The sequence below is a fragment of the Schistocerca nitens genome, chromosome 3, assembly GCF_023898315.1.
Source record: "Schistocerca nitens isolate TAMUIC-IGC-003100 chromosome 3, iqSchNite1.1, whole genome shotgun sequence".
In the NCBI taxonomy this organism is placed as follows: Eukaryota; Metazoa; Arthropoda; class Insecta; order Orthoptera; family Acrididae; genus Schistocerca; species Schistocerca nitens.
This window is the reverse complement of record NC_064616.1, coordinates 907,013,356-907,026,125: the sequence shown is the minus strand read 5'-3', so window position 1 is coordinate 907,026,125 and position 12,770 is coordinate 907,013,356. Positions and strand designations below refer to the sequence as shown.

Here is a 12,770-nt window from a genome sequence, read left to right as displayed (position 1 = left end):
TCGACGTTGGAGAACATTGGGAAGGAAATGGGGCTTTTGTATTTTAATGCGATGTTCATATGTGGTTGAGTCACTAGAGCGAATGTTGTTCACACAAAGATATCTTCAAATAGATCGAGTGAGTTGTCTTGGTGATTAAAACACTGAAGACGTATCCAGAATCCGGGAAAACAAATTCGTTTGAGGCGATCCTCATTCCCTAAGTCACTTGAGGCGAATGCTAGGATCATTTAGATAACGCGGACAGCACCATTTGTTGCAATACTATCTGATTCCCACCAGTATAATCTCGTAACGCCCCTTCCACTTCCTCCCTTCTTCATGGATTTCCAGAAGGATTCCATCTTGCGCAGACAAGCGTGACACACCACAGTTGATATAGACACTGTACGCGTTTGCTGGCAGCGGTGGTGACGAGAATGTACAGTCGCAATAAGACCAAGCTCCGGACGGCCACTTGGATTTACGGTGAGGCAAGACTATCGTATTTGGCGTTATGGACAGTGACACAAAGGACTGTTACAAATCGGGTACTTCCAGGACAGCTCCGAACCAGACTCCCTGTAGCGTGGATTCCACTGATCCCAAACCACTGCCATTTGCGACTTCAGTGGTGTCAAACGAGAGCTCATTAGAGGACTTGCTAGAGGTCTGTTGTATTTTATGATGACCGCTGGTTCTGCCTCTGTGCCAGTGATGACCGTGTGTCATCACTGGAGGCCAGTTGATGAAATGTAATCAACCTGTCTGAAGCTACATACATCATAATTATAGGATTTCTGTTATTAGTCCTTTTTACCAACGAAACAACCTTTACCAGAACTGGCATCATCAATCTGCATAACTGTCATCTGTGCACTACAGACAATCTTCGGGGAACAGTTAATGTGTCTCACCAGCATCGCTTCAGCATCAATGTGTGGGCAGGGAGTTTTAGGCGTCCACATACTTGGACCGGTTATTGTTCTGCAATGCCTCGAAGGGGCAACGTAAGTGGATTTACTGCAGAGTACTCTGTCTGGGCTGCTTAAGAATGTGCCTTTGGCAGTACGACAGGTTATGTGGTTTCTGCATAACGGAGCTTCACCCCACTTCCACAGTGAGACGATATTCGGAGAGAGGCCTGAATGTGCGAATGAATGCGGCAATCCATGATGCGACGTGTGAACACGTGTATTGCATCTCATGGAGGCCACATTGATCATCTGTTGTGCTGTGGATGTGATGCAGCTCTGTAATGTGTTCCGGGACGATTTGTTATCGTTGCACACACACCACATCCATTTCGACACACATGTTCATAGGACCTTTTTTCCTCTATTTCCAGTCAGGAATCCGTCCCTGCAGTTTGTCGGTTTTGTTAATGTTCACCCCGTATATTACTGACCATTAAAATTGAAGCACCTTGAAGACGGTAGCAAATAATTAGCATTTCATTGCAACCACACAAAATACTTTGGAGAATTGCTATCTTGATTCTATATAGAAAGAAGAGTTATACACTGGGTTTCTTACTCAAAATGGCATTTTTAAGTTGGCTGTTTATTAGAAGATCATGTTAGGCCTCATTTTACAAGGTGAAACAACTAAAGTACATGTCGGAGTTCCAAAGCAGCACAGTGGTGGCCTATCGAGACTGCATCGCTCTGTGATGCTGCTGCTCGCTTTGGTCGGTGTCTCAAAACTATCATGCTGAAGTGAAAAAGTGTTGATTTCGCCACTTACATGTCAGTCGCGCAGTGAGCCGGCCTTACTGTCACACGCATGCGATATGTTCAGGACGTACTGCAAATGACCGCTATTGATTGGTAGGAATTGTCTCGGTGTGTGTCAGGATGGGCTCGAGTCCAACCTTGGGCGTCTAGTGTTCTTTTTATTGGCTTGGAAGATTGGGCTGGCGTTGTTTAAAGCTGCAGGCAAACAAACAGTTCCATATTTAACGCATTAAAGTGAACCTTCAGTCAGATGGGTCCCCATCTCTGGCGCCCACTGTGTGTCAATCAACACCACAAGCTGTACTGACGGAGCCCTGAGGTCGTTGCCGCCAGCGTCGCCCCACGAACGACCACTGCCTGACTGCCCAGGTACTTGGTAGCCAACATTGATGCTACGTTCTCGGGAATGCGTTGCCTGGCTTGCAGCCGTCCCCAACTATGCCGAGGTATCAACGGAGGACGTCCGCGCCCTGTACAACTGGGGTGGGTGGATTGGTGTAGGGTGAGGGGGGGGGGGGAAGGGAGGAGAGGGGAGGGACGCATGCAGCCTGACGTATTTACAGCGACAGCTATCTTCATTGGTCTTACCACGCTACGGACCGGCGGTAACGTGAGATTTCTTCCCCTCAGACACAGCTGTGGTGGTAGCACACGGTCAGCACCATCAGTAGGGGCCGGATTTTCGAGCAAATGCATATTTTTTCTGTTATTCGACAAGTATGCTCTTTGGATAATATGTTCGATTTACTTGTTTTCTTACGTTTAAGGCATTTTTTATAGTGCATATAAACGGATTTTTTGTCTGTTTTGTGAATAAGCATAATATTTTCGGAAATATTTAATTGTGCTCCATATTTTGCAAGTTTTTAAATTAAAATACTTATTCTCTACAAAATATGGATTTTTTGATTGTGTCTTCACTTATTAGGTTAATATGAAAGCTTATTTTTATGTATTTATTTATGATTTTCCTTTTTTCCCGATACGCTGCTGGGAGTTACCCTTTGCATTAGTTCTCGTAGTACGTGGCCTTGGTTGCGAGACTTCCCCGGTTTCCCTGCAGAGTTGCACCAACTTGATTATTAAGGGATTAATCGGGACTGTGTCTTCTGAACCGTATAACAATAACGTGCCGTGAAACACGCTAATGTTACCCTCTGAGAGGATTTTGAAGTTCGACCGCGCGTGTGTCTAATGGACAAGGGTATCGGACTATAATGGACTCATTTTGATGAAATTGACAGAAAAACCAAACAGACTGTAACCTTGGGAGTTAATGAAAGTGGTAAAATCAAAAAAGAATGAAAAAAATGAACGGTCACGAGCCCAATCAGACACATTAATTTGGAAATAAACACACATCAAAAAAAGTTTTGCATAATCTCGGTTCCCAGAACTCCTGAAGATAGACGTGGACTGTGGATATTGTATCACAGAGACAGTCCCTTTGACTGTTCAGAGATGTGACTAAACCCACCTAAAGATATAAACAACTATGCATGAGCAGCGCCTATTAGCCGATCAGTTCCAGTCATTCCACCAGGAAGGAGGTACACGGCTCTTATTGCCTATAGTTCAATCATGCCTAGACGGTCAATACCGCTGTTCGATCGCGTCCGCATTGTTACTTTGTGTCAGGAACGGCCCTAAACAAGGGCAGTGGCCAGGCGTCTCGGAGACAACCAAACCGGTGTTGTTCGGACTTGGAGGAGATGCAGAGAGACGGGAGCTGTCGATGACATGCCTCGCTCAGGCCGCCCAAGGGCTACTACTGCAATGGATGACCGGTACCTACGGATTATGGCTCGGAGGAACCCTGACATCAACGCCATCATGTTGATTAATGCTTTTCGTGCAGCCACAGGACGTCGTATTACGACTCAAACTGTGCTCAATAGGCTGCGTGATGCGCAACTTCACTCCCGGCATCCATGGCGAGGTCCATCTTTGCAACCACGACACCATGCAGCGCGGTACATATGGGCTCAACAACATGTTGAATGGACCGCTCAGGGTTGGCATCACATTCTCTTCGCCGATGAGTGTCGCATATGCCTTTAACCAGACAATCACCGGAGACGTGTTTGGAGGGAACTCGGTCAGGCTGAACGCCTTAACTAAGACCTGTCCAGCGAGTGCAGCAAGGTGGAGGTTCCCTGCAGTTTTGGGGTGGCATTATGTGGCGCCGACGTACACCACTGGTGGTCATAGAAGGCGCCGTAACGGCTGCACGACACCTGTATGCCGTCCTCCGACCGATAGTGCAACCATGTTGGCAGCATCTAGGCGGGGCATTCGTCTTCATGGACAACAATTCGCGCCCTCATCGTGCACATCTTGTGAATGACTTCCTTCAGGATAACGACATCGCTCGACTAGAGTGGCCACCATGTTCTCCAGACGTGAAACCTATCGAACATGCCTGGGATAGACTGGAAAGGGTTGTTTATGAACGACGTGACCCACCAACCACTCTGAGGGATTTTCGCCGAATCGCTGTAGACGAGGGGGCAATCTGGACCAACAGTGCCTTGATGAACTTGTGGATAGTATGCCACGATGAATACAGGCATGCATCAATGCAAGAGGACGTGCTACTGGATATTAGAGGTACTGGTGTGTACAGCAATGTGGACTACTATCTCTGAAGGTCTCTCTGTATGGTGGTACAACATGAAATGTGTGGTTTTCATGAGCAATAAAAAGGGCGGAGATGATGATTATGTTGATCTCTATTCCAATTTTCTGTACAGGTTCCGGAACTCTGGGAACCGAGGGGATGCAAAATTTTTTTGATGTATGTATATTTGAGAAAATTGAATATTAGTTATCGAAGTTAATTTTGATGAGATTTCCCTTTGAATAGCAAACAGGATACAAACTGACACAGTGCACTCTACAGGGTGTTACAAAAAGGTACGGCCAAACTTTCAGGAAACATTCCTCACACACAAAGAAAGAAAATATGTTATGTGGACATGTGTACGGAAACGCTTACTTTCCATGTTAGAGCTCATTTTATTACTTCTCTTCAAATCACTTTAATCATGGACGGAAACACACAGCAACAGAATGTACCAGCGTGACTTCAAACACTTTGTTACAGGAAATGTTCAAAATGTCATCCGGTAGCGAGGATACATGCATCCACCCTCCGTCGCATGGAATCCCTGATGCGCTGATGCAGGCCTGGAGAATGGCGTATTGTATCACAGCCGTCCACAATACGAGCACGAAGAGTCTCTACATTTGGTACCGGGGTTGCGTAGAGAAGAGCTTTCAAATGCCCCCATAAATGAAAGTCAAGAGGGTTGAGGTCAGGAGAGCGTGGAGGCCATGGAATTGGTCCAACTCTACCAATCCATCGGTCACCGTATCTGTTGTTGAGAAGCGTACGAACACTTCGACTGAAATGTGCAGGAGCTCCATCGTGCATGAACCACATGTTGTGTCGTACTTGTAAAGGCACATGTTCTAGCAGCACAGGTAGAGTATCCCGTATGAAATCACAGCGGTGAATCGAGGAAGTACAGTACATACTGACGAAACTAAAATGAGCTCTAACATTGAAATTAAGCGTTTCCGGACACATGTCCACATAATATATTTTATTTATTTGTGCGTGAGGAATGTTTCCTGAAAGATTGGCCGTACCTTTTTGTAACACCCTGTATACTGTGTAGCTGCAGTTACCAGTAAATTATGGGGAACAAATTGGCACCACGTTCATACTAATGTCAGCCACACTAAAGAGCATTACTTTATCAAATACTGAAATGTCACTGCAGGAAGTGCAGAACTAAATTTGGACATGAGGGGCTTCTATCTTGACTGACATGAAAAACGCAAATAAAGGTTGGCAATATCATAAATACACTGTTTAAGTTCCTTTACATATATTAGTTTTTGTTAGTAACAGTAATAGTTAAATTTTTTCTTAATAGGTGGAGGATATGTGTGTGTGTGAAATCTTATGGTACTTAACTGCTAAGGTCATCAGTCCCTAAGCTTACACACTACTTAACCTAAATTATACTAAGGACAAACACACACACACCCATGCCCGAGGGAGGACTCAAAACTCCGCCGGGACCAGCCGCACAGTCCATGACTACAGCGCCCCAGACCGCTCGGCTAATCCCGAGCGGCGTGGAGGATATGATGGGGACCCATAAACTAGTATAGTTTCACTAGTCAAAGCTCTTTGTTTATTACAGTAGTAAAGACTAACTCTAAAAGCTAATCATTCACTTCACTTGGAGTAGTTCATAAATTACTTTACAAGACAATAAAGTATAACACTGGGTTTAATTAACTTAAAAAAAGGAACCTTTCATGATGGGTTCCAAAAATACACCTTCTTTAAAATTGTGCATAATTTTTCTTCTAACAATACTATCGTAAATCTGTTCATTAAAGCTTTATATGTACTTGGACTTAATTACCTGTGAAGCAGGTACTCTTTGCATCAATATTTACACAATCTTGCACTGTAATCCTACAAAATTACACTTTATAATAAACCAAGGATTCTGTAGCAAAAGCCTATCCAACTTCACTTTTGTGGTTTTAGCTTTAACTTTTACTACTCCTATTACTTCAGACAAAAAATCACTTTCAAACACATGAATGCAAGAATTGTTCATATAAATCAGGATACTCCGTTTTAGTAACACTTAGGTGAAGACCCCGCGTAGGTTCGTGATCAGGATTGAAAATATGGTTCGGGACACGAATTTATGTTTCATAGCCGGCCGGTGTGGCCGTGCGGTTCTAGGCGCTTCAGTCTGGAACCGCGTGACCGCTACGGTCGCAGGTTCGAATCCTGCCTCGGGCATGGATGTGTGTGATGTCCTTAGGTTAGTTAGGTTTAAGTAGTTCTAAGTTCTAGGGGACTGATGACTACAGATGTTAAGTCCCATAGTGCTCAGAGCCATTTGAACCATTTTTTCATGTTTCATATGGTTATTATTGAAACAATATGTAAATGAACTGGCTCATGACCATATACATTACTTAACTGAATGTATGAAGTTTGTGAAGCAGTGGCGAAGATTTGTGGCTGGTGACATGGCGGCTAACTGTACTCACGGCTCTTGATGTACGAATGCTCTATAAAATCTCTTCTTGGCGTCGGATTTTCTGCCGTCAATACCAAATAATAGTCAGATCCTCATCCGAGGCAAATCCCTTATACTGCAGCTTCCAATTGCCTCTCTTAGCACCGTCGAAGTGTACCGTGCTAAAGCTAGCCACATACTGCGTGCCTTTCACACAAAGGAGCCGTCCAGTTCGACCGCCAACCCCACATTTTACATAACGCCATGCCACATCCGTTGCGGAGGGAGTTTCCTACAACGTTTACATGTTTCAAATACAATTTCTCTAAGCATGAACCAGCTTTTAACAAACATGTTCTATTATATAAACATATTCATATTATAATAATTTAAAATTTCAACATGTTCTTTTGTTTTTTTCATATATACATTACCAAACTCTAATTTTCTTGCCATAGAACAAGGAGTTTAAACAACAACGAATACACACTTCACGGATTGGTGATACACAGTTACATAAAATAAACCTACTCCTAATCGATATAAGTGTTACAAGCTGCTTAATATGTAACACATAGCACCATCTTTAATATTATTATTTAATTTGAATACGATTTTTTAAAAGTGTTTAATTTCATAATATTCATGACATTTAAATCAATTCAACACTAAACTGCAAATGACTCATTTTCGGAACGAATGTAAGACGTCAATCCACAAAATTGGTCCCATCCAGATGTTGTTAGGTGAATGTTCTAACAGTTCTTTTTCGTAGTTTTCTTTTGATTTGTGCGAAACCGTTTTGCTGTCAGATATTCTGCTGTGGAAATTAACTAATCCTGTTCTGAGAAATTTCATTGAGAAGCATACAGGGTGTAAAATGCCAGACGAATTGACAATACATAAAAAATGCGTAAAGCAGTGCAACGTCAAACCACTAAAAAAAAATAAGGGATCTGATTGAAAATAATTTTATAAAGGTGTCAATCGACGGAACACAAAGCCGTGAGGGACGGTTTATTTCAAATATTGTAATTGGTTCCCTTAACTAAAATGTACGATCTACGCCGTATGTACTTGCCATGGATCAGTTTCAAATGACAAATAACTCCACAGTTTCTTCATTTTTTATCGGTTGCATAAATTTACTATGGCCAAATGACTCTCAGTATGAGCATGTATTACTGATGCAGCAAGTTACGTGATCAAAACTGGTACTGCTCTCAAAGTTATATTTCCCATCATGATACATTTGATTTGTCTTTCTCATGGGTTACATCGCATAGTTGAAACTATTCGTGCAAATTTTCATCCTGCTGACAAATTGTTGTCTGCTTTGAACAAGGTGTAAAAGCATCTTATAGAAAACAAGCCTTCAAAGCCGCAGCACTTGACGTTCCGCTGCCACCAGCACCAATTATAACGTGCTGAGGGACATGGTTGCCTGCAGTAATTTAGTACACCGAAGATTTAGGAACTGTTAAGAACTCGTTTCTACATTTGATCGTAAAAATGCAGCATCAGTTCAAACTGCCCAAGATGTTCTGAACACCACAGAAATAGTAGCTGATGTTGCATATATATCCTCATTTTTCTCATCTTCCCGCGGCAATTGTTTCTATGGAGACAGGCAGTTCTCTTTTGATTCATTGTGTTCAAAAACACAGTCTCTAAACTTGATTCTGCTCCTGGAGGAGTTGGTTGAATAGTGAAGCAAAAAGTTCAAAACATACTTTCAAAAAATCCAGAATACAAACAAATTTGTGAAATCGAAGAAACTTTAACCTATAAGTGCATCGATCTTCCGAGCAATTCATCGCTAACGGGGAACAAACAGCCGATTCTGTACATGCACCTTTAAGTTCCTGTGAAGCAGAGAGAAGCACATTTTGCGAGGCAACTGGAGACAACTTACTTTCGAACATCTGGAACATACAGTGATTGTGAACTGTGACAGAAGGGAGGAAGAAACCTAACTGTGTCACAATAGCTTTCCGTAAATTAATATAAAGTACTAGTTTTCTTGTATGTTTTGTTAACTTTTCTTTGTGCACCATTCACAGGTATTTCCATAAGTTCTGTTTGTACTAAAACTATACCAATTCAGTTTTTATATCATTTCACGCGAACAGTTTACGTGCATACTTTATGTGCGTAATTTAGATTTTTTGGTGCATAAATGCATACACATTTAAGGGATTATTACTGCATAAAAATCTGGCTATTCAGTGTACAAGGCCGGGTCGGAGATCGTCGTACCGAGAGACGCCGTGACGGTATATTTGCCTCCCTCTCCATAGAGACTAGCAGCATCAAAGTCTAATAAAAAAACAGCAATAAAGGGTTTCTTGTATCCAAGCGCTGCCATGTCTGCTGTACCTGTAACCTTATTCGGTAGAGAATCACCGCCCACACCTAGACATCCTAGAGATCCAGTTGTAATTGATGCCAGAAGTGGAATTCCGTTACAATGCGAATATGGAATCAGTGAATCCAACAGCACCATACTGATCGTCGGGCAGGACTTCAACGGCCCCACACGACTAGCGCCAAAGAAAACATATATCGTTTGCTCTGCCGTGCAGTATCGTATAGCCACCTCACATACCTCGAGCCGGGAAATACTGTTGCTTGCAGCAAGAGAGGTATCCGTACGACAGTGCTGTATACAATGACAGCAGCGGACAAACGACTAGCGCAACGCCATCTTTTAGAACGACTCGCATTTCTTCGTACAGCATCACAACAGACACATGCGTGCACCGAACTTCCAAGGAGAACGACTTTGGCAGATATCATTTGTCACTGTCATGTGGGCCCAGCTGTTAGTGTGATGGTATGAGTTGCCGTTAGGCAGTTAACATGATCATCTCTGCTTAGCACATAGAGTAATTTGAACAGAAGGCGTTACTTTTTAGACGTTTTAAGACCAGTGGCTGTGCTCTATCTTTGAGATCTCCACGAAGTTATCTTTTACCGAGGTAACTCAAGTCCGTATACTAGCCGTACTGTCCTGACCTACCTCGATATAGACGAAATTCGACTGTTGTCCTGGCCAGCGTGTCTTTCAGGTCTCTCACCCACTGAAAATATGGGTTGCCGAGAAACTGATACTCCATCACGCGCCTGCTGACACAGAGCAGAAGCAATATGGAATGGTGTACCTGTGCCTGTTATCAAAGCTCAGTTCGACTCGATCCCCAGACAAGTTTAGAGCCATTATTCTGCCAGAGGTGGCAGTTCTGCCTACTAAACTTCGCGTCCTCTATATCCCCAAATCACGCGCAAATTAAATCATTTATTCTCCCCACTATATAGTAAATGAACAATAAATAAAATTTCGTTATTTTACGTTCTTCCTACTGTTGCAATTTTAATAGCCAGCAGTGTATATACGTAATCTTTCTCATGTCAAGTGTTCGAACATTATCCAAATTTTGATCTTAAATAGCTCTTGGCCAACAACTGCGAATTCTCTTAACATGTTCGTAGAGGGTAATTTGCATATTCTACACGTTAGAATCCACTCATTGAACGAAAGGCTGCTCTTCTGTCAGTCTGAATAATACGATACCATCTCTACACGGTTTTCATCTGCGAATTGGCCGTCTGCTATAAGAGCACCGTATAGTAAATTTTATATAAGAAGATATTTCGTTACTTTATTCCCTGATTTTGGGGACAGCTGTGTATGTTACACTTACATGTTGCAATGGCATTGCTCTGCGCGGAATTTTCTGATTAACAAAATACTGCAACACTGATTACAGGCAGCCGGCCGCTGTGGCCGAGCTGTTCTAGGCGCTTCAGTCCGAGACCGCGCTGTTGCTACGGTCGCAGGTTCGAATCCTGCCTCGGGCATGGATGTGTGTGATGTCCATAGGTTAGTTACGTTTAAGTCCCATAGTGCTTAGAGCCATTTGAACCATTTTTGAACTGGCTACAGTATCTGTAGTTATTTGAAGATTAAAGAAGCCATGTCAACAATTTACATATAGTTACAATCACCGATATGTTCCCCTGTTCTACGTCTTTTTCGTTGTCTTCCATATGTGTTTCATTGTAGTGACGACTCATACGCAAATTTGATGCTACAGTTATTGGCAACACAGTTAATGTGGTTTTCATTTACAGGGGGATCTGCATGTTTCCGGACTCGGAAACAAGCGATTTCGAGACGACAGTTACTACAGAGGTTCCATCGGGAGAAAAAAAAGACTTACAATCCAACGTTAACAGGTAAGGTGTAGTCATATTTCACATAAAAAACAATAATTTCTGTGCCTTTAGCGCTTATAGAAGAGTAACTTAAATCTAATACCTACATCTACATCTAAATCTACATACATACTTTGAAAGCCACCGTTCGGTGCGTGGCGGAGGGTACCCTGTGCCACTACTTGTCATTTCCCCTCCTGTTCCACTCGCAAATAGAGCGAGGGAAAACAACTGTCTGTATTCCCCCGTACGAGCCCTAATTCCTCGTATCTTATCAACGTGGTCCTTACGCGAAATATATCTTGCAGACTGTAGAATCGTTCTGCTGTCAGCTTCAAATGCCGGTTCCCAATATTTTCTCAATAGCGTTCCTCGAAATCCGCCGGTAACGTATCTAGCAGCCCGCTTCTAAATTGCTTTGATGTCTTCCTTTAATCCGACCTAGTATGGATCCCAAACACTCGAGCAGTACTCAAGAACAGGTCGCTCTAACGTCCTATATGCAGTCTCCTTTACAGACAAACCACACTGTCCTAAAATTCTCTCAATAAACCGACATCGACCAGTCGCCTCCCCTAACGCAATTCTCACATGTTCGTTCCATTTCATGTTGCTTTGCAGCGTTACGCCCAGATATACAATAAACGACATGACTGTGTCAAGGAGGACACAACTAATGCTGACTGTGTCAAGGAGGACACAACCAATGCTGTATCCAAACACTATGGGCTTGCTTTTCCTACTCATCCGCATTAACATACAGTTTTCTACATTTAGAGCTAGCTGCCATTCATTACACCGACTAGAAACTTTGTCTAAGCCATCTTGTATCATCCTGCAGTCACTCAACTTTGACCCCTATCCGTACGCCACAGCATCATCAGCAAATAACCGCATATTGCTGCCCACACTGTCCACCAGATCATTTATGTATACATAATATAATAGCGGTCTTATCGCACTTCCCTGGGACACTCCTAACGATATCTTGTCTCTGAAAAACGCTAACCGTCGACGACAACATACCGGCTTCTGTTACTTAAGACTTCTTCGAGCCACTAACATACACCGATGAACCATAACATAACGACCACCTGTTTAATAGCGTGTTGTTCGACTTTTCAAGCACAGTACAACAGAGATTCTGTTTGGCATGGATTCTTCAAATCTTTAATAGGATTCCGGATGTCCACTATGCGATCAATAGTATCCGGACACCTGGCTGAAAGCCAGCCGCTGTGGCCGAGCGGTTCTAGGCGCTTCAGTCCGGAAACACGCTGCTGTTACGGTCGCAGGTTCGAATCCTGCCTCAGACATGGATGTGTGTGATGTACTTAGGTTAGTTAGGTTTAAGTAGTTCTAAGTCTAGGGGACTGATGATCTCAGATGTTGAGTCCCATAGTGCTTAGAGCCATTTGAACCATTTTGAATACCTGGCTGAAAATGACAAGTTCGTGGCACCCTCCATCGGTAATGCTGGAATTCAAAATGGTCTTGGTCCACCCTTAGCCTTGATGACACTCTCGCAGGCATACGTTCAATTAGTGCTGCAAGGTTTCCTGGTGTATGGCAGTCCATTCTCCATGGCGTGCTGTACTGTGGAGAGGTATCGATGTCTGTCGGTGACGCCTGACACGAAGTCAGCGTTCCAAAACACCCCAAAGGTGTTCTATAGGATTCAGGTCAGGACTCTGTGCAGGCCAGTCCATTACAGGGATGTTACGGTCGTGTAACCATTCCGCCACAGACCGTGCATTATGAACAGGTGCTCGATCGT

The 12,770-nt window shown here is 43.2% G+C and overlaps 1 protein-coding gene across 2 annotated transcripts in view; it reads left to right on the top strand.

Moving 5' to 3' along the window:
- LOC126248964 (sodium-coupled neutral amino acid transporter 9-like) overlaps positions 1 to 12,770 on the top strand; it is a 356,283-nt gene that overhangs the window by 129,378 nt on the left and 214,135 nt on the right. For both annotated transcript variants that reach the window (XM_049950515.1, XM_049950514.1), the window contains exon 2: positions 10,910 to 11,014. In XM_049950515.1, coding sequence (XP_049806472.1) covers positions 10,910 to 11,014 — 105 coding nt within the window. The remainder of the gene's footprint in view (positions 1 to 10,909; positions 11,015 to 12,770) is intronic.